The sequence below is a fragment of the Aquarana catesbeiana genome, linkage group LG06 (assembly GCF_042186555.1).
Source record: "Aquarana catesbeiana isolate 2022-GZ linkage group LG06, ASM4218655v1, whole genome shotgun sequence".
Lineage (NCBI taxonomy): Eukaryota > Metazoa > Chordata > Amphibia > Anura > Ranidae > Aquarana > Aquarana catesbeiana.
In genome coordinates this window covers 384,882,599-384,906,125 of record NC_133329.1, presented here as the reverse complement: position 1 = coordinate 384,906,125, position 23,527 = coordinate 384,882,599, and the positions used below count along the sequence as shown (strand labels likewise).

General features: G+C 42.6%; 1 protein-coding gene across 2 annotated transcripts in view; it reads right to left on the bottom strand.

The window, feature by feature from the left end:
- MGAT5 (alpha-1,6-mannosylglycoprotein 6-beta-N-acetylglucosaminyltransferase) overlaps positions 1–23,527 on the bottom strand; it is a 225,950-nt gene that overhangs the window by 17,101 nt on the left and 185,322 nt on the right. For both annotated transcript variants that reach the window (XM_073634279.1, XM_073634278.1), the window contains exons 12-15: positions 21,673–21,822; positions 8,266–8,412; positions 3,247–3,363; positions 478–552 (exon numbers count right to left, since the gene is read on the bottom strand). In XM_073634279.1, the coding sequence (XP_073490380.1) occupies positions 478–552; positions 3,247–3,363; positions 8,266–8,412; positions 21,673–21,822 (489 nt within the window). The remainder of the gene's footprint in view (positions 1–477; positions 553–3,246; positions 3,364–8,265; positions 8,413–21,672; positions 21,823–23,527) is intronic.

Below are 23,527 nucleotides of genomic sequence, written 5' to 3'. Positions count from 1 at the left end.
GTTTATATCCATAGGCACAGAGGTCACCCCTAACCTTTATAGCCCCCCAAGCACAGAGGTCACCCCTAACAATTATGGCCCCCAAGCACAGGGCTGGCCCCCAAGCACAGGGCTGGCCCCCAAGCACAGGGCTGGCCCCCAAGCACAGGGCTGGCCCCCAAGCACAGGGCTGACCCCCAAGCACAGGGCTGACCCCCAAGCACAGGGCTGACCCCCAACCTTCATACCCCTAACCTTCATACCTCTAAGTACAGGGATGACCCCTAACTTTTAAACCCCTAAGCACAGGGATGAATCCTAACCTTCCTACCCCTAAGCACAGAACTTCCATAATAGTTAAAATAATATTTATTTTGTGCAATAGCATACAATAAATCAAGTACACCTTAACTCTAAAACGGACATACCCATGCTGAACCTGACCCGAGGCCTCATCATGCCATTTGACTCTTTTCCAGGCAGGATGATTGTGCTTACCTGTTTCTCAATGAAGGCATTCACCCGCTGCAGCATGCCCTCGCGTGTGAATTCGTAGGGCAAGTAAGGTTCATTCTGTGAAGAGCAAAAGCCGTGTAAATTTATTTGTCACTTCAAGGAACAATCAGCAGCTCAAGTGAGACCGGATTAATATTTTAGTACAAGAGTCAACTATCTTGTGCCAACAGAGCGGAACATGATGATTTTAACGTTCAGCTTTATTAAAGGACTTATCCCTTCATAAAAGCCGCTATTTACCAAGCATCCCATGGGGTGGGCCATCTTCTTGGCACATGCACACTGCTGGCATGAACATCTTAGATACCTATAAATGTTTTCTTAATCCCTGCTGGGTTTATAAAAAATATGAACGAATGGCTATTATAAAATGTCAAAACAGATTTTACATTCATTGAAGGTGATCAACGCAAAAAAGATCAGACTGGTCGAGTTCAACACGACTTTCCAGTCAGGAGTGATCTCTCCTTTCCTAATTCTTTGCCATTGTAGCCACCTACTCAATATAGTTATTTTCAGAAAGAATTATTTTAACACTATGACTGATATATTCTAGCTTTGCCGGGATAAATTGATTTTTTTTTTGTAACACAGCTAAATTAGATTTTTTCACATATGACTGGAGCTTTGCTTAATGTAAATCTGTCACTGCTTATTCAGAGCAAAGTGATTACTGTCATACCACCGTGTTTGCCTAGCGGAGTCCCAATTCTAAACCCAGACTTGCACAAAGCTTAAAATGATTGCAATTTCATTTTTTTTTTTAAACGACAAATGTCAATGGTTTTGCACAGATCAGCCCCGATCCTCCTCTTCTTGGATCCCCTACCGGCAACTCCTGGCTCCTCCCTCTGCCGCAAGACGCTTGCTCTGGGGGCTCTGTGTGCTCGCTCCCGCCTTATTGGCTGATTGACAGCTGCGGAAGCCAATGGCTCCTGCTGCTATGTCTAAGTCAATGAGGAGGTAGAGAGCCTCTGCTCACCTGCACAGCTCTGGATCATGATCAGGGTCCAGTAAGAGGGGGCTGAGCTGCATACAGAGTTTTTTACCTTTATACATAGAATGCACAAAAGGTAAAAAAAAAAAAAAAAAAAAAAAAGATCTACTTTAAAGATTAATTCAAGGCATGTATCTTTTTACTTGGTTACATTGGTCCAGCTTGGACCAATGTTACTATGCATGCCTCTTCATCTACAATACCTGGCCGATGCCCCTTGGAAATCACTTAAGTAGACAATGCTACTCCAGGGATCTCTACAACCTTCCGGGTCCCATGCTGAGTGATTGCCCTGCTGCTTTCTAAGCACAGGAGGTCGGCCGCACAACATGGGTGCCATTGAATTGTCTGAATCAAAGCAAAGCATTCTCTGGTTGAATGAGGTGGAGAGATTGTAGTCATTACCCCCATAAGACAGTGTCCAGGCTTGACAATTGGTTTGTTCCTGGTATCATCTGCTGATTGGCCCCAAATCAGAGAGTCTTCGAAAAGACAAGACTGCTCCCTTCAAGGGCCACCCTCTCTGTAAGCCTACCCCCACACACTGCAGCAACAAAGAAAGTTTTACAGCATAAAATCACATGAAATGAAGGCTACAGTTCTATATAACCTCAGTGTGTAAAGGATGCTGAATAGAACTGCAGTTAAATATATACAACTCTGGTTAATGGTGAACTAAACAGGTTTCTATGTTTCATGGATGTCATTAGCAGTCTGCTTGACAGTAGGGGGGGTTTAATGACTTATGACAGAAGCCCTGCGATAACCGCTTGCCGACCAGCCTCCGCAGTTATACTGCGGCAGGTTGGCTTGCCTGCGCAAATCACATAGCTGTACGTCGGGCTCGAACACGGCGTTCTGTGGGCATGCCCTTTGGACAGCGGGGGGCGGGGGGTGGGGGGTGGGGGGGCAAGCAGTGGACAGAATGGGGATCTTCCTGTGTAAACAAGGCAGATCTCCAATCTGTCAGGGGATCACTCAGAGATCCATCTTATGCAGGAAGATGGATCTGTGTGTTCCAAGCAGCCCATCCCCCACACAGTTAACCCTTTAATCGCCCCTGATGTTAACCCCTTCCCTGCCAGTGTCATTAGTGCGTCAGTGCATATTTTTAGCACTGATCACTGGTTTCCCAAAAAAAAAAAAGTCAGTTAGGTGTCAGATCTGTCCACCGCAATGTCGCAGTCCCGCTAAAAATTGCTGATCACCACCATTACTATTAAAAAAATAAATAAATAAAAATGCCATAATTCTATCCCATAGTTTGTAGACGCTATAAATTTTGTGCAAACCAATCAATATACGGTTATTGGGATTTTTGTTAGCAAAAATATGTAGCAGAATACATATTTGCCTAAATTAATGAAAAAAATAAATTTTTTATTGGGTATGTTTTATAGCAGAAAGTAAAAAATAGTTTTTTTCAAAATTGGTGGCCTTTTTTGTTTATAGCGAGAAAAAAAAAAAAAAAAAAAAAAAAAAACACTGCAGAGGTGATCAAATACCACCAAAAGAAAGCTCTAATTGTGGGGGGAAAAAAAGGGTCAAATTTTATTTGGGTATAGCGTCGCACGACCGTGCAACTGTCAGTTAAAGTAACGCAGTGCTGTATCGCAAAAAAAAAAAGGCCTGGTCAGGAAGCGGGCAAATGCTTCCGGTGGGACAAGTTTAAGACATTACAATGAGCACTGAACACATATTGATGCACATAGACAGGAATGGCCAACAAAAATATTAGCAACAAAAGTATGAACCTTTTGACTCAGTATGGCCTTCACCGCCTTCTCGACCTCTTCTGGATTGTTAATGTCAACCGTCCAGACGTGAGGCTTCCCGATGTACACTTCGGCGTATGGGTGCTGGGATGTGAGCTGGAAGAAAAGGTTTTACATAAGATAAAGCATTGTCTGAGAGTTTGGATCAAAAAGGAGAACATTCTCATTTTCTAGCCTTTGGAGAGATTGGGGCAGGGTTAGAACCTGTGTTTAAATTGTTTCCTGCGTCCCCATTTGTGAGAGTCCTCACTTTCTGATGGATGTCAGAACAGAAAGTGAGAAAAAAAAAACCTAATTTCCCATCTATTTAATGGTGTTTATTACAGGAAGTAAGGGAAAATCTCCCCATTCCGTATCCAGTTGATGGGTTTTAGTACAGGGCTGTGAAAGGAAGTCTCCCCATTCAGTGTCTACTTGATTGCATTCAGAACATGAAGTCAAGGAGAATCTCCCCATTTCATGTCTATTTGATGGAGCTCAGTACAGGAAGTGATATATTGTGGCTTTGTGCACAGAAATACTGAAATAGGAAAAAAAAAAATGAACCTTCCACAAAGTGGGAAGTGCGCAATATATCTTTGAATGCTGCAGTATTAACAGTACCCCTCACTGGAAACACCTGAACTCAGTTTGGAGGGGTGTTTACATTCATTTGGTCAAAGTGGTAGAAGTTTGAGGTTTCAGAACAGGGAATGAGGGTGAAATCTGGGGTAATTCGGTTTGTTGGGGGCTGGCTGGTGGATGAGGTGGGAATGTTTGTTGGTTTTTTGATGTTCGTCGCCCTTCCATGTGCTCCTTGCTGCAAAAGGCCAGTTCTAGATTGGGGATGCCGCGACGTGGCCTCTGCAGCTTACACATGAATTTGCAAATGTGTGCAAACGAAACCCCTTGGTTTTATACTTGAACTGTTGGACATGGTAACTTGGATTCTTGCAGGCTGGTAAGTGAGCTGGGAATTTTTGTCAGTTGTTTGACATGGGTCGCTCTTCCATGTGCTGCTTGCTGCAAAAGGCCAGTTATAGATTGGGGTGGTTGCCATTTGTTTGTAATGAGGGTAAATCTCCCCATTCTTTATCTATTTGATGGATTTCCTCACAGAGAACTAGGGGAAAAAATCCCTTCCATAAGCAACACAAGCAGCAATAAGACTGAGGAATCTTTAGAACCGGTGTCAGGAATATTTTGCTGTGAGTGTCCATAAGAAGAGGTCACTGAAGGGTGAGAAAGTTAGTCACTTCACTTTCAGTCCAGGAAGAGAAAACTCCAGTATATGGGCAATATGGAAGGGCTATTAGCATCATTAAAGCAAGTTTTATCTTCAAAGTGAACCTGTCAGGAAAAAAATGTATAGTAGCGGATATGAACTTGTTTTTGGAGGGGGCAGGTTCTGGGGCCATGATCTTGATATTGGCTTCCCTACGTAATAAAACATTGACCTGGAACAAGCATGCAGGTTGTTAAAGTGGAGTTCCAACGACATGTAAACTTTTTTTTTTTAATACATTTCTTAAGCTCAGAACATTGACATAACACTCACTTGTTTTTTTAAATTTCGTTCCCCCAATTTCTGCTTTACTATAAAAAAATAAACATATTATATTGTCCTGGCTGTTCCCATATTGCTTGTGGGCATGTGAAGCCCACAAGCATACTTTTCCTGGGATACGATGCAGCTGCCCGTTCTCGCGCATGCGCTGTACGACAGGCTCGCAGCGCTGTAAACTTCTCACGTTGCCATCACAACGGGCGTCGTCGTCGGAAGTGCCCGTCGGCTGTGATGGCAACAAAGCCCTCGGCGCTTCCCACGACTCCTGGGAAATGATGAGACATCTCTCAGGAGCAGTAGCGAGCAGAGAAGCCGTGGTGAGGAAGTGACACCAGGAGCCGTGGTGAGGAAGGGGAAGATTTGAAGGGACCACATAGCAACAGGGATTAAAAAGTAAAAAAAAAAAAAAAATTTCTCCAAATGTCATTTGTTATATTATTTGCTGCACAGTAATGAAATTTTTTTTTTTTGGGGTGGAACTCCGCTTTAAGTCTGACAAGTTTTGCATACTTGTTATGAGCGACTATGCTGGGAAGCCAAAAGGAGCCTCTAATTTGTCCTCATAGGTTCCTTTAAGTTTACAACATGTCTGGCCAAAATTTAAGTATGTACATTTCTGCAATACATCCATATTTTGTCTAACACTACTGCAAATACCGTGCCTCTGATGCACTAAAATCCCAAACATTGTTGTCAATCCTGCTTGAGTTCTCTCCTGCTGGACTACAGAACCCATTCCCTCTATGTTATAGAGATGAGGGCAGGGGGTGGTGTGGCCAGCTGAGGATGTGAGAAGACATGCTGCAGAGCTCTGGCTTTACATCCTACATTTATCCTGCGGACACCAGTGCCATCCCTTCTTGAGTGGCACACAAAGCTCTGGGCAAGCTTCTCTTTGCCTCCTCTCTTGCCCAGCCTGGATGAAAGACGGAGCGGGGCTGGCGGTACCAGGCACACAAGATGGCGCCATGCTACCTCCCCTTCCGCCTAGAACCACCAGTGGTGAGAAGGCAAAAAACTCTGCGGTTCACCAGGCATCACAACGCTTCTAGAGAGCCAGACAGGCATCAACCCGTCTACAGCACCGCTGCATCACAGCTACTGCAAGATGTCAGAACCACCCTGTCGGTCTCCCAAGGAAACGCCTCAGACTGGCTGGACACCAACCAGCGAGTACTGCTGACGTGGTTTCAGCTCTGTGTAATGGGACAGAGATGGAGGTGGGACCCCCGAGCCCACTCTGGAGGGATGTCTATTCTGCAGTCCCGCAATGCTATACTTCTCCACTGGTGCTCACTGGCCAGGTTTGGGGCGATGGGGGAGGATGTCTCACTGATCCGCCAAGATCTGCAGAAGAACTGCCCAGGAAAACCGAGACAGCAACACTGAGGAGTCTGCACTCTCACCACGGAAATGAAGGTTGCTTTGCAAAAAAATGCCAGTACAAGCAGTCCCCGAGTTACGAACACAATAGGGACTATAGGTTTGTTCATACGTCGCAAGTCTGCATTTGCAAGTGTAACTTCCGGTCGGAACACTGCGTTCGTAAGTGTAACTGCCGCCTGTGCATGGATGTGCTGGGCACTTATGTTATCTGGGGCATAGTACGGCAGTGTGGGATGTGTTCGGAAGTGCTCGAAAAGTATCCAGGACCCGCGTGAAGCACAAGTGGCCGGTATTTGAGGCCGTTCGTAAGTAGGAGTCATTCGTAACTCGGGGACTGCCTGTATTACTAGAGCGGAAGAGAAGAGGGAAGGAGAAGGTGTTCCATAGTCCATCAGGTGATAACTGAGGCAAAGATGACAACACTTGGGATTTTAAAAGCAGCAGAGGCAGCGTTGTCAGCTCAAAGTTAGGAGCTCAATAGATTTCTGGCAGGTCAGTATGTATTCTGCACTTGGAAGTGTTTTTAAAGGGATAAAACAAAGGAAATGTGCATTTAAAGCAAAAATGTACTGCACAATTTTTCTTTTTCCCGTGACATTTTCATGAAGTGTGCCTGTCAGATAATGAAGGCAGCCTATAAATTTACAGAGGACATTGTGCTTCATTCTGCAGTGATTTTACCAGTTCCCAGTGAATAGATCACTTTTCCTGGTTCAGTTCCAAAATGGCTGCTCTTTAGGCTCGGCTCACACTGGTGCGCTGTGCGTTATCGCATGTGATTCACACCGCACGGCTGTGCAAATCACATGCGATGTCTGTGCAATGCAAATTTAGCCATACATTGTATGGCTGAATTTACATCGCATTCAGACCAAAGTTGTGCAGGGCCCTTTTTTTGGTCCGCACCAGAATCAGATCGCATATTCACACCCATGCGATCCGATTCCTTTCCGAATGGACAGTTCACACTGCAATATGTGAACAGATCTGGGGGAGTCATTAACTTTGTACTGACACTCCCAGCAGTTCGCATAAGGCAGTGTGATCTGCCTACGAGTCAGGTGCAATGCGGGAACCCGCAGTGGATTTGCAGGGTTCCCACAAAGGACCAACATGAACCGGGCCAAAGTTGCAACTTTAGACTCAAACTTTGCATTGCATGGGCCCCTGATTAGCTATATGTTGAACAGATTGTTTAGGTCCCCACTATGATAGAAAATCTAAAGTACCTTTTAATATTAGTCAACACTATAAACAAAAGACCAAAATACTTTAAAGTGCATTTCCACTTCTGTATCCAAACTAGGATAACATCTACTACACATCTCTCTTCCTGGAAAAATGTTGCCATTCACATAGCACAACTTAAAACATTTTTTAAAATTGCAGCTTACCTTTTTCTAGATGCTGTATTCTGGACCCACCACCAAGGAAAAATACTACATAGTTCTCTTTGTTTATGAGGGGGCTGGGCTGCAGTGTTTGGCATAAATAACCCTGTCTGTACTGTGCAGGCAGATCTTCATTTCAATTGTAACTAGATTTGAACATTGTCTGTCCTAACAAAGGGTTAATGTATGTTAAAGAGGCAGACCTGGGACAGGCTCACTCTGACATTGTTCAAATAACCTTGCAGTCAGCCATGATATACCTCCTCCTGAGAAACATCCAAAAAGGTAAAAAAGTCTTAAAAGCATTTTTAGGCATGCTGTATGAATGGGAACACAAACATATAGTGTTTTTTTTTCCTTATATTTGACTGCATCAGGGGAAGTATGCGTTAAGGCAGTGGTCATCAACCCTGTCCTCAGGGCCCACTAACAGGCCAGGTTTGCAAGATAACTGAAATACTTTAAAGGTGATATAATAATTTGCTGCTCAGTGATTGCAGTATTCTAGTCTGCATCTCCCCAAGGTAATACATAAAACCTGGCCTGTTAGTGGGCCCTGAAGACAGGGTTGAGGACCACTGCTTTAAGGTCTACAATATCCTGATACTAATCTCCAGCTACCTGTGATATGCCCCGGAGTGAGAAAACAGCACCACACAACAATGAATTACTCACCTCTCTTAGAGTTGGTTTTCCTTTGAAGAAATCTGTATTTCTACTACTTTTTGGTGGACTAAATTTGGGGTTCAGGAAAGCACAGCCGTTTGCAATGGCTTCCAATGGAGCTGGTCCTTCGTAGGGGAATCCGAGGCCAACGAAGAGCTGAAACAAAAGTAGTCCGATTATTGAAGATCAGGGAAGCAATGTTTAAGCTATTTAAAGTAGTTGTAAAGGCAGAAGGTTTTTTTTTGTTTATCTTAATGCATTCTATGTGCAGCAGCCCCCCTCTAATACCTACCCGAGCCCCCTCTCGATCCAGCTATGTCCACGAATGCCTCAGTCATCCGGGACTCTCCCTCCTGATTGGCTGAGACACAGCAACGACACCATTGGCTCCCACTGCTGTCAAACTCAGTTAGCCAATGAGGAGAGAGAGAGGGGTCGGGGCAAGGTAAGTATAACATGTTATTTTAAAAGAAACCAGAAAAAAAAAAAAAATGAGACTTTACAATCACTTTAACACCAAGCTCTTTCTGGCACCTTGTTTACCAATTTAAAATCAGTATTTTTTGCTAAAAATATATGTATAACCCCCAAACATATATATATTTTTTAATTAGAGACCCTATGGAATAAAATGGCAATCACAAATTATGTCACACGGTATTTGCACAGTGGTTTTGCAAACCCATCCTTTTTTGAAAAAACACTTTAAATGAATTAAAAAAAAAAAAACAAATATATATATATATATATATATATATATATATATATATATATGTGTAACGATGAGCAAATATCATGGAATGGCGACAAACTATGGTACTTAAAATTCTTCATAGGCAACATTTTAACTTTTTTTTTTACAGTTTACATATGCGTGCCTGGCTTACGTACACGTTTGCTTCTGCGAGTGAGCACGGAGGGATTGGGTCGCTTTGAATTTAAATTTTTCCTATTTTTTTTTTTTTACTTACAAGTTTTTTTTTTATTTTTAGGCCCCTTTCACACACTGTTGTCCATTTTCACAGACTCATGTTGCTCAGCGGGGAATGCTCCGTTGATCCCCCCCGCTGAGCCGGCGGATGACAGGTCCGTCTCTGCTCACAGGAGAGACGGATCTTTCACATCTCTGCTATAGGGGATCAGACGAAAATGGATCCCACTGTCAGTTTTCATCCGATCCAAAAGAGATGGAAAATAGGGTTTCCATCTGTTTGAATTTAGGGGAGCGGACATATCACCAGAACTGTATGGAGCGTCCGTTCAGGTTCGCCTAAAAAAAAAAAAAACTGACAGGCGGATCTGAACACTGTCCGCATGTGTCAAAGGGGCCTTACACGGTCCCTTTAATTTTTTTGTTGTGTCATTTGGTTTCCCCTATTATAAAGTAATGTAAAAATCCCTTGTAATAGAAAGAAGGATGACAGGTCCTCTTTATGGAGAGATCTGGGGTCAAAAAGACCCCTAATCTCTCCTTTACCTTTAAAAGCAAAAGATCAAAAAAAAAAAAAAAAAAGTGACGTTATGACATCGCTCCAGGCCTCCAAGGCCACAGAGGTGACCAAAGACAATCTACTCTGATTGCCTCTAGGTCCAGCCGTCCGCACCGTCAGATCATTTTCAGGGGCGAGGCGGCGGAAACAGTAAGCGGCGGAAGGGGGACAACGTCTCCTCCCACCGCTTCTGAAAGCGTTTTAGTGGCTCATGAGCCACGCGGAACACTTTCATGAGAAAGCCAGCCGCTGGCTGACAAAAAACACACACACAATACCGGGGTTATGGCTGATATCATTAGCCATAATCCCGGTAAACCACTTCAAAGCTGCAGCATATATATATATATATATATATATATATATATATATATATATATATATATATATATATATCTATCTATATCTATATCTATATATATCCCCAACAGCTGGAAATAAGGCTTCCTTCGCACTATTACCTTTCCTTTATGGCTCATTCATACTGCATGTATCGTGTGAGGACAACAGACTAAGCTTCAGTGTGATGTGACTTGTATACAAGTGATCCCCTGAAACTACGCAATCTAGCACATACAAGTTTAACTGCAGTCAGCTGTATTCGGTTAGTCATCATAGTGGAAAGGGTTGCTAAGGGGCGAGTGCGCTGCAAGTTCCCGAGCATCACACGGTTTGCCCTTTTAACTTTATTTGATGTGCACAAAATGACACTTCATTTATGTCTCTGCACAGTAGGGAGGTGCATTGCGCTGCTGAGTGGTGACATGTGGTGCCTTCCAGTGCGCTGCAGTAAAATACTACACGTCTGCATTTTACTGCACCTCACCTCTGGGGCACATAGAAAACAACTGTTCCCTAAGTGCCCTTAGTGGCGCCTGGTGTTTAACCTGTACGCAAGAACAATATTCACCATGCTATGGGCAAACAAGCCCTAAAAGATAGAAGCACAATATTTGGGGGGGGGGGCTAAAGGGGCAGGACGGCATTTTGAAAGCATTCAGGATTTTGTCTTTTCGTCAATTCGAACCACCATTTTCTCTCTCTATGTGCCCTATTGTTCACTGTTTACCCAGTGCGGAGAAATGTCAGTCACTGTGCTATGTGCAAACAAGCCCTGAAAGATGGAATCAAATATTTTCCATTTTTTCCTTATTTCATTTTTAAACTGTCACTTTATTTTTTTTAATCACTTTTATTCCTATTACAAGGAATGTAAATATCCAGTGTAATAGAAATAAGGATGACAGGTCCTCTTTATGGAGAGATCTGGGGGTTAAAAAGACTTCAAGTCTCTCCTTTACCATCAAAAGATCAAAAAAAAAAAAAAAAAATTGAGAGGGGCAGGACAGCAATTAATTTGAAAACAGTCGGTTTTCCTTGTGGGCAATCCAAACCACCGCTTTTATATCTTCAATTGCTTTGAGATTGACAAAAAAAAAAATATTGAATTGAACATTCAATCACTATTCTGTATGGCTTGGTCAAAATTAAAAGGGCTTTAACAAAAGCACCCTGGAAAAAACAAAAAAAACAAAAAAGAGAAAAAGATAAAAAGGATTAAAAAAAAAGGGAATACTATACAGTCTGTCTGGTAGAAAGCCCGACCTTCACTCTCTTCCAAAGCAGCCAATATGAAATGACTGACACATGAAAGTGTGGTAAGGGCATGACATTGCCTTAAAAAAAAATGCAGAGGCTTGAAAGGTGTCTTTTTTTTATCTCACAAAGTTGTAAGGCATAAAAGTCTGCCTACTGCCCGCACGCTGGAAATTTGGGAGTCACGCAGGGTCATGGGCAGACTGAGGACTCTCCAGGTCAGTGCGTGCCACTCCAAGCACACAGCCCCGAGTCTGGATATTCTCCAAGTATCACATGACATGTCATAAAAAAAAGGGACGCTACACCCGCTGCAAAGAAAGTCACTCAAGCGCACACTTTGTTCTGTCTGTCCCAGAAAACCACATGGCTGAATGGACTTAAAGTAAAAAATATAAAGTGCCTACAGAATGCTCTGTAAAGGGGGTACATTTTAGAAGTCAATATCAGTCTACATAAAATAACTGACAGGATGAGAACCATAGAATTTTAACACTGATGGCTTTTTGTAGGGAATGAAATAAAAATAACTGCAGTCCCGAGAAATGTGAGGGGGTACATAACATAAGTTATTCCCCCCCCAGACATTACAACCTGCAATATTGACTTCAAACTACAGGGTGCAGCAGCCACTAGATGGCAGTATAGAAGCAGGCAGGTGGGATGGAAGCAGGCAGAGGTCTACCCGTTGCAAGAGAGCCCAAACATTAAAGGCTTAGGTCACCTTTTTTTAAAAAAATATATAAAATGCACTTTAACAAAATGTGCATTTACTTTTTTTCTTAGGAGCCTGCAGAGCATTGCACCCACGATCAGCTGATGGTGAGTGCAAACTCTGGCTCCTGCTGACTGTCAGTATAGCGGTCTGCCCGTACCCTGAGAACTACATGCTGTGAGCCGCAAAGGCTGACGGTACTTGTAGCCTATTGATTCACAGAACTATTAGGCTGGGTTCACACGTGCAAATTGGATGTGAATTCGCATGACAGGCAAGTGTGACCGGCTCTCAATGGAGCCAGATCTCACATGTCTGCGGTCCGGATTGAAAAGTGCGTCTTTGGGTCCGGTTCAGGTGCGAATTCAGGCTAAAATTCAGACCTGAACCCGCGGTAGCACATGTGTGAACCCAGCCTGAATGAATGACGCGGCCATGTAGGCGGAGCCTCGCGAGGTTGCGCTCTTTTCAAACGGCGACTGGGTGTGGGGAGAAGATCCTCGGCCTCCTGGAGAGCTGCAGGAGAGGAAACATGTTGCATACTCCATCCTAGAAACGGGTGGAACGTGTAGCATGTTCCCAATGGTTAATTTTAGGCCGGACATACGTGGTTCGAAACTCAGCCGGTTCAGCAGGGACTGTCCGAGATTCGAAACGTTATTGGGCAGGCTGAATGTGCCAAATTGATCGGTCAACTTGGGTACAACCAGCCTGCCGGATTGTCTTACAATTATCGCTAGTGATCATCACCGTCTTCCTCCGGCCGCCCCCACTGGGAGCAAACTGTGTTGGAGGAATCATGCAAATGTCTTTCCTGCAACTCGTTGTTGCAGGAAAAAAAAAAAAAAAATTCACACCATTTATGGCCGGCCTTATACTTTAATTTTTGTTCCGTGCATACATGTAGAGACGAGAACTGCCACATTTATCTCTGCCCCAACAGCTGGCCTATCAGTAAATGAAACACATGCACCACAAAACTGTGTTAATGCAATGCGGCATAAATGCACCGCAACGTCATCATTGTGCCTTTAATGCAGATGCCAAGGGAGAAGCAAATACAATAAAATGCATATAGAATCTTATAGGAAGATTTCTGTTCAATCTCTTGCTAATCCACATTCCATAAATGTATAAACAATTATTCTTGTGAAAGCCATTAACAGATTGCACAATGGAGTGACAAATAATCACGCATACTTAAGAAATTACGAACTGCGTGCTAAAGATTGTCATCTGTGAATGTTCCTAAGTGGCTTGGTGATGTCTGAATGTACTCTTGTACCATATTTGGATTGCTGATCAGGAAAACAGGCGGCTGTCAATATTGGCCGACAGCTCTGTGTACAGTACACTCGAAGAACGGGTGCTTTAAATGACTTGGATAATAGAGTTCTCATACACCAGCACTTACTTGTAATACTTCGATTACAGCCTCTAGAGGGCGATACTTGATGACAAATACATCCAGCAGGCAATATAAACAAATACCAGTGCCCCAGAACAAGACATTTCTTTTGCCTCCTCTGTGTAAACTAACAAGCATATCATATGAGTGCAAGACCAGGATTTCTGCTTGAAATATGCAAACATGTGACACCCTCCCCCCAGGTGACATTTCTCAGGTGAAGCAGCCAAATGCAATCCATATACACTACATTGCTAAAGATCTGTGAATACCTATTACACCTGACCGGCTGATGTGATTTTACAAGCGCGTTGATTTTAAATCTTGTAAGTGGATTTTTATTGTGGGGTCATATGAATAAAGATGAACCCCTTCAGGCCTAAAGGGTAAAACAAATCTTCAAGCAGAAGCACAATTTTGCAACTTTGACAAGTGTTAGTAAAACTGTACATATCATTACAGCTACTTTGTGTATCCAGGTGGATTATACCGCGTTTTTTTCCCCAGGACAAATTGAGCTTTCATTTGGCGGTAAATGGTGATGGATATCTGATTTTTTTTTTTTTTTTTTTTAATCTACAGAAATTTGGCCCAGAATAGTATTTTTTTTTTTTATTTAACTGTATATTTCTTGCTACTACCACAGAACAACCCAAAATAAACTCTCCCTCTCCTGGCGATCGCAGTGATACCACATATGTGTATGTATGTTGTTGTTTGTACCCCGTAGTACAGCCCAGAAACAATAGTGCGAATTTTTCCTTTTTTAATCCTACCTAAAACACACCGACACTAAACTGACATTGATACTAATTAAAGGAAAAAAAAAAAAAAAAAAAATCCTGTCCAAAAAATACGGACCCAAACACTAACCCTGGGACTGACCCAGATCAAACCTTGATTTAGGTTATTTTTTTTTTTACTCATTCTTTTTCTACACACTTTTTTTTCCTGTTTCTGCAAAGATACAATGTATCTCTCTATTCCATTCAGACAGAAAACACAGGGGCGGGCTTCACAGTGACCGATCACTGCGATAGCCTCTGATTGGCTATCACAGTGATCAGGTGACCCAGAATCAGATGCTCTGGGTCCCGATCGGTAGAACAGGGTGAGAACAGTCTCTGTGCTGGGAAAGGGAGATATGCAATTATGTGGCCCCACGGAAATAAAAGCCAAGTCCATAAGAGCTGGCAGGTCTGGGTGACGCCAGGGTGTATTGGCACATACCCTTATGAGGGTTACTGCCACTTCCGGGGATAGCCACATACAGGGATATACAATGTAATACTGACATATAATCACACTCATAGGTTGGACTTGATGGACTTGTGTCTTTTTTCAACCTCACCTACTATGTAACTTGGGTCTGGTTCACATTGCTCATTATCCTCAGGCATTTGTGAGTATGCACTCCTTTCTTTTTTTTTCTTTAATAAGGGTTTACCTGGCAATGCACCAGGCCTTCGCACCCTTATGTATTTTGCCGTTTGTTGGCAGGACCTGAAAATATACACAGAGCTCCGTCATGCTGAAAATACTCTTCCCAAATGGTTCCCACGAGGTTGGAAGTGCATAGTTGTCTAAAAAGTCTTTGTATGCGGCAGCATTAAGAGAACCCATCACCGCAAACCCTGGAACTTTATTTGGAGGTGTGTCCATATTCTTTTAGACAGATGTGATGGTCGGGTGTCCATAAGGTTTTGTGCATACACATACACACAAAATTACCAAAAGTATTGTGACGCCTGCCTTTACACGCACATGAACTGTAATGACATCCCAGTCTTAGTCCGTAGGGTTCAATATTGAGTTGGCCCACCCTGTGCAGCTATAACAGCTTCAACTCTTCTGGGAAGACTGTCCACAAGGTTTAGGAGTGTGTCTATGGGAATGTTTGACCATTCTTCCAGAAGGGCATTTGTGAGGTCAGGCACTGACGAGAAGGCCTGTCTCGCAGTCTCCGCTCTAATTCATCCCAAAGATGGTTGAGGTCAGGACTCTGTGCAGGCCAGTCAAGTTCATCCACCAAAAAAAAAAAAAAATCACTCATTCATGTCTTTATGGACCTTTCTTTGTGGACTGGTGCGCAGTCATGTTAGAACAGGAAGGGACCATCCCCAAACTGTTCCCACAACGTTGGGAGCATGAAATTGTCCAAAATGTCTTGGTATGCTGATGCCTTAAGAGTTCCCTTCACTGGAACTAAGGGGCCAAGCCCAACCCCTGAATAAAAACAACCCCCACACCACAATCCCCCCTCCACCAAATGATTTGGACCAATGCACAAAGCAAGGTCCATAAAGACATTGATGAGCGAGTTTGGGGTGGAGGAACTTGACTGTCCTGACCTCAACCTGATAGAACACCTAAAGGATGGATTAGAGCGGAGACTGAGCCAGGCCTTCTCATCCACATCAGTGCCTGACCTCACAAATATGCTTCTGGAAGAATGGTCAAACATTCCCATAGACACACTCCTAAACCTTGTGGACAGCCTTCCCAGAAGAGTTGAAGCTGTTAGAGCTGCAAAAGGTGGGCCAACTCAATATTGAACCCTACGGACTAAGACGTCAATAAAGTTTGTGTGTAAATATATATATATATATATATATATATAGTGTGTATGTATGTACACTTGTGTGTATGTGTGTGTATAATATTAATATAAATATATATATATATATATATATATATATATATATATATATATATATATATATACACATACACACACACACACACACACACACACATTAAAAGAAAGTATGGGAATTGTTTTTATTATAAAATCATACTTCCTGGGTGGATGCTGCATCTGTCCCCTGCCGGCTCTAAGGCCAAGACCCAAGCAATCAAATACCGCTGATCGCTCGGTTCTCATAGCTCCCTGTACAGAGAGCTGGTGACTGTCAGTCACCGCTCTCTGCTCCTCCAGTGCTCACCAGAGCGCTGGGCTGTGGAGGGGGCTCAGGCTCTCAGCGCCTTGCTGAGAAGCTAGCCGGTCCAGGCATGTGGGTGCATCCCGAACATATGGTTGCAATCTTTCCTGAGCCTGGACCGGCTATGTGACGTCAGCCGACAGCGGGCTTAAGGAGTGCGGAACGAACTGCACTCCTGTGATCCACAGCCAAACAAGCTTTAACTGTACTCTTCAATCTCGTTTACTATACAAAAGCTGACAGTGCAATGCAAATGTTACTAACAGCACGCCATATTTTCTCCCCCTTAGGTGGTCACAAATGGTCTTATTGTGGCGGATAATTCCCAAAAATAGCAAACACCTCTATTAACTTCCATGCAAGAACTCATTAAACGTGAAACACCGGCTTTCTTTTCATCATCCCTGCATCTGTGTGTTCCAAGTGTACACAACAATATTAGCATACAATAGAGTATTAAAAACTATTATACCCTCGTACTGCTTTAAGCTGATATGTATAATGTTCTGTCCAGCAATTGAAGGAACAAATGGTATTATTTGCACACAATACATCGCTATTTACTCATTCAATGATACAGGGAAAGTATTATTTTGTCTGGAGAGGAGTGGCAGTTGTGATCTGCTTGCATAGCACTATAAGGTATTAGAGGAGTAAATAGACGGGATTAGTGCTGCATTATGCTCAGAACACACGAGTGTTATTATTGGTTACAAGCGCTCTGCTCTCCTGTAAACCGTATATTAGACATCAGGGCCCTTAGAGATTATTGTAAACCACATGAATGCCACATTTTACAAAAACCTGACCGCAATCTAAAAACTGAAAGCCAACCTCTGACTTTACAATATCTACATACTGGAAACACAGCAAACCCATTTACAGGCCGTTCACATAGGGAGAGATTTACTAAAACTGGAGTAATCAAAATCTGATGCAACAGTGAATAGCCAATCTGCTTCTAACTTCAGCTTGTTCAGATAAAGCTTGGACAATAAAACCTGGAAGCTGATTGGTTTCTATGCAGAGCTGCACCAGATATATTCAGCACAATCAATATAATGAGAAATCAATATATAAATGTAATTAGCCTACTAATAGGCTTAACATGATTGCTGCCCACACCACTGAGAGTGACGTCTTAGACTGAAGTCACTGGAAATTTATGAATTGTCACTGAAAGTTGCACTACGGTGGACTTTTGTTATATTTGGACTTGTTTTATTTTGTTTTTGGTTGCGCTTAGAGCTGCACGATTAATAGCCAAGAATCGCTAATGCGATTTTTTTCCCCGTTGCGATCTTGACAAAGGATTTCCCGATTCTTTCTAAGCAGAGAATGCTCTCTGCTCAAGCCACAGCCATCAAAAAAAAAAAAAAAAAAGGGTAGTCTACCAAGAATCACAACATTCTTTAGCAGTGGAATTCAAGCATAAACATTGTAACGATTTGTCCTTTAGATCAAAGGAATACACTTTGGTGTGTAAATGAGGGAATTTTAACCACTTAAACACCCTTTTCTGACATTTGTTGGTTAAGTTAAAATTTTTTTTTTTTTTTTGCTATAAAATTACTTAGGACCCCCCCCCCCCCCACATAAATATATATATATAAAAAAAAAAAAATATATATATATATATATATATATATATATATATATATATATATATATATATATATATATATATATATATATATATATATATATATATATATATAATTTATTTATTTAGCATGGACCCTAGAGAATAAAATGGTGATGGTTGCAGTATTTTATGTCACACTATTTGCACTGCAGTCAGTCCATTGCAATTTTTGGGGAAAAAAATTACACTTTAATGAATTAAAAAAAAAAAAAAAAAACAAACCAGTAAAGTTGGCCTAATTTTTTTTGTATGATGTGAAAGATTTTACGCCGCGAGAATCGTGATCTTTTTATTCTAAGCAAAAGAAATTGTGATTCTCATTTTGGCCAGAATCGTGCAGCTCTAGTTGCGGCTGCGCTATATTATATTTTGTTTTGTATGTATATACCACACCTGCTGAAGGATACCCCTGGTAGCTGCAAATCACTAATAGGCACCGAGACTACAGTGTTCTCCACTAACTTCCAGGTTCCGTGCCGAGCAACTGAACTGCTGATTAGTGAATACAGACGGTTGCTTGTTCGGCATAGCCCTAGAGAATGCGTTGTATTTTCTCAATGAATGCAAAGTGTTCAGCTGGATGAGGTGTAGAATATGACCTCACTACCTGCCTCTCCACCTCATCCAATCAGAGAACGCATTGCATTCTCAGAATAAAATGGTGCCCATGCAGTTTGGTTGACCTCCTGTGGTGTTCATTAAGCAGCAGTGCAACAACTCAGCATGAGACCCAGAAGTTAGTGGAGGTCACTGAAGTAGCGGTGAATGCTGCTGTGCCAATACAATTGCTGTTAAAGAGGTCGCATAGGATTTGGATGGGTACAATTGATTCTCTACCAGTAAAAGGTTTGTGGATGTCATTTTTGCACAAAAGTTGAACCTAACTTGTTTGAAAACCATTTGATTATTGTGTTCTAGAACATGAAAAGCTAGGCAAATCAGTGAGCTCTGGGTGTGTTAGTTACCCATCCAGTTCCCCTTTTCTGATACAAGAACTATTGTAATATCTAGCATGCTAAATGGGAAGTCAATGTTTTGCTTGCTGCCATAGGGAAACGTTGAACAAACACTTTGGCTCATATTACAAAATGTTAGCCAACTCAAGGTTTGCATGAAATCTCTTCCCTAAAAGACTGCAGGTTCTTACAAAGAACAAGTATCATTGTGTATTGGTACATGAAGGGTCCCTTTCTTCCCAGATCTGTGTAGCAATTCAGAAAGAAACAAACCTGCACTTTACTGTAATAAAGACTGGCCATGGCTGCTCTCTTGGCTTGTGCAGGATGACTGGTCTCATATCCGCCCCTCCTGTAGGTCTGCTGGTTCCCTTCCAAAGTGCGGCTCAGGCTACAGCACAGTGATTATGTCATCATTACAAATGTAAATTTTGGCAAGGCATCTGGAGTACACAAAGGGGTTGATGTACTAAAACTGGAGAGTGCAAAATCTGGTGCCGCTTGTGGTTGCAGGAAAGAAAAACGCTCATTCTATGGCCAGCTTAAAGTGGATCTAAACTTTATTTATCTTAATGCATTCTATAAATTAAGATTAGAAAACCTTTTATGTGAAGCAGCCACCCCAAGCCCCCCAAATACTTATCTGAACCCCATCTCGATCCAGCGATGTTGCACGGGAACCCTGGCTGCCCGAAAACCCTCCCTGCAGATTGGCTGAGACAGCAGCGGATGCGGCTGCGTGTCTGAATGGACAGATCGGGTGCCCCCATAGCAAGCTCCTTACTGTGGGGGCACTTAGCATGAGGGAGGGGCCAGGAGAGCCAAAGAGGGACCCGAGAAGATGAGGATCTGGGCTGCTCTGTGCAAAACCACCGCACAGACAAGTGTGTGTATATATATATATATATATATATATATCTCACTTTAAGCCTTTTTGTCTGTAATAAATAAAAATAGCACATGTCTAACTGCATAATTGGGAGTGTACTACATAGTTTGCTAGCACAAGGTCCAAATAAATAAATAAAAAAAACACACCCCCCAAAACAAACATTACTGATGCAGTGGACGTCACAAAAGTGGACCTGCCCCCCTTAAAAGTAAGCCGATCATAAAAAGGACAGTTGTTAAAAGGGAGCACAAATAGGCGCTAGAATTTTTCCAGGTTTAGCCCAGTACACATGACTTAGGTAGGCCATACATGGTGCGGAGAACCCCACTGACAGCGGACGAGTCATAGTTATTAATGGCTCAGTGGCTGCCCACTCCTTAAAGTGGAGTTCCACCCAAAAGTGGAATTTCCACTCATTGTACTCCTTCTGCCCTATAGTGCCACATTTGGCACCTGTTGGGGAGGGGGGCAGGATGCCTGTCTTTTACAGGTATGCTGTCCCAACTTCCAGAAGCCTCAGGCGCTGGTTGACGTCAACCCAGGGCTCCCTCCTCACCCGGCCAGTAGGAGAGACTAGCGGTGCCTCGGGCATGCGCAGTAGGGTTTCCAGCGTGAAGCTGTAAGGCTACACTACCGGATTCCCTTACTCACAATGGAGGCAGCAGCAACCGACAGCTGACGGAAACACCAGCCGCGGTGCCGACATCGCTGGACTCCAGGACAGGCAAGTGTCCGATTATTAAATGTGAGCAGCTGCAGTATGTGCAGCTGCTGGCTTTTAATTTTTGCAGCGGTGGGCGGACCTCCGCTTTAACCACCATATTCACTGGTTAAGGATGCCGGTTACCGCCGGTGTTAAAGTGGCATGGGCTCTCACTACTAAAATACTGCATTACTTCATAAAATCACTTGCACGGTATTTTAGTAGTGTTTTTTTTAGTGAAATTCAAAAAGGTTTGAAAAACGCCAAAGAGGTATTTTACTACAGTTTTTAAAGTGGTAGATACCTCTTTAATTGAGCCTCCCATCTACTTTTAGCTGTCAAGGGCAGTTTTACCCGTGGTCTTGGTAATAAGGCTATGCTCCACTTTATGCATTCAGCTTCCATGATTATGTACATTGCAACTACAGGAATAAACTCATTGTAATATGTTGGCTGATTTATGTAGGATATTATATATGTGTACACATACAGTACCTAGGTATGTGAGGCACAGCCTGTTATTCTAATCACACATTTTGATCAATGGGGATACTGACCAAACAATATTTACTCCACATATCAAAGAGGATAGATAGTGACTTTGTGCTATGTTAATATGCAAGAATGCAAATTAGGTGACGTTTATGACTGCAGCTGTTTATGGCTAGGGGTCATTATCTGTCAATCTGAAAGACAGAAGCAGATCAAAGGCCTAATGAAGCAGGTCAATCAAATCGCTCAGCCCTTCGGTGTATAAGCTGGCAATCAGTCTTTTCATTCTCCACGAAGGTGACAGAAGGACCTGGCTTCTCTGAAGGTGCCTGTCGCCCATTTTATATTTACTCTGTTGGATTTTGTCATCTGTTGCAAGTATCCTATGTGACTTTGTTCTGTCTGAAGTTTCAATAAATGCATCTCTCTGGAAGAAATCGGGTTGCTGCGGGAAATTACTCACATTATAACTAAATAATAATCATCTACTCACTCTACTACATCACTACACCCATCCCTTGGTAATAACTGTACACCTAGCAGCCATGAACCACCACAGAGGAAACAGACAACTCACTTTAGTTTCCCGGAGAAGGAACTGCAGGTCTCGTCCACTCAAGATCCCGTGATTATTCACATAATTGGGCATGTGGACCGTGCCCTTCTCATGTACAGTACCGTGTACCTCCATATAGGTGTGGATGATGTCCAAATAAGTGTTCTTGTCCTGCAAAAAAGAAGATGGTACTAGATGAGCACAGGTTTTTAAAAAAAAGAAAAAAAAAAAAAAAAAAGAAGGGGAGCCGACCACACAATCCCACAGCAGATGGCAGCTGAGGACCACCAGAATTGCATGACAGCATGGTGACTACATCAGTAATATAACAAGGGATTATGGGTAAGAATGCAGAGGAGGCGGTAGTCATTGTTCAGTATCTGTAGCAAAGAGTGGGATGAGTCAGAAGGACACAGAAGTAAAATAGGGTGAAAAATGTAACAGACAGGAGAAAATCCATCAAATATATTTGCCTAATTAGCGCCATCCTTCTATTGACTTAATGTTTAAGGCTGGGTTCACATTGATGTCCCAGCAGGGGGTCCGGTGCTTCCCTCTATACCGATTCAGGTCTGAATTTCTGCCAGAATTCGCACCTGAAACTGACCCAAAAGACACACAGGACCTTTTTCCAATGCGGACCCCCGGCCGCCCCGGAGCCCTCTAAACTGGCTCCATTGAGAGCTGGGGGGAAAACCGCATCCAATTCGCACAAGAGTGAACAGTCTAAATCACCTTGATGGATTGCGCTAACTTTTATAAAATATATTACCACTCCTAAAACGTGAAACAAAACATGCAAATAAAAAACATATATAAATGTCCTTGATAACGTGCTTATCTGTGCCAACTATTTGTGTGTCCAAATTTTTTAAACCACATCATAATCCTTGTGAAAGCAATATCACTGATGAAAATACTTTACGATACTGCCAACAGCTAATTAAAGTGCAAGTGCTAAAAAATATCAAATTAAAATATGTGCCAATATTACTCTCTAACCTTTAGGTCTCAACTTGTCAACATATATGTATACAACACAATGCAGTGAATGTCCCCAACATATGTATGCACCACAGTACAATGAATGTCCTCAGTGAGCGATCACTTCTGTGCAATAGTGACGTTCCTTCTCAATATTTAGTGCTTCTACTTCCACCACTTAACGTGACTTCACCACCACCTAGTGCAATGGCCACTTACCAGATATATCAGAATATGCGCCTTTGGTTCATTTATTTAGGAGAACCACTCCGTCAGTAGCAGCCTTTCCAAGCAGTATGCTAGTACCTCTTGCTCTATTAGTTCTCATAAAGACATATGGATAGCCATCATAGTGTACTATGCAATTATTATTTTATTAAAAAGTTAAACTCACATGCTGTAACACCTCTAAGCTGGCACCAAGCTGATCCAGCCATATGTATGGAGAGGGGAGTCTCGATCTATCTTCCACTCTGTCCCTGTAGCTCCTCACGGCGGCGTGCATTCCAAGCCTCACTTTCGTTGGACCGGAAGTGACGATAACATTTCCCAGCAGCCTCTAGAAGTTTCGCAATACAATTTGCGTCACCTGATGATGTAAATTGTAATGCGAAACGCGTAGAGGCTGCTGGGAGATTTTCTCGAGGCTTGGTATGCACCCCGCCGCGGGGATACAGAGACAGAGTGGAAGATAGATCGAGACTCCCCTCTCCATATACATGGCTGGATCAGCTTGGTGCCGGCTTAGAGGCACTACAGCATGGGAGCTTAACTGTATTTTTTTAACTTTTTAATAAAAGAAGTTACATACTACACTATGATGGCTATCCATATGTCTTTATGAGAACTAATAGAGCAAGAGGCACTAGCATACCGCTTGGAAAGGCTGCTA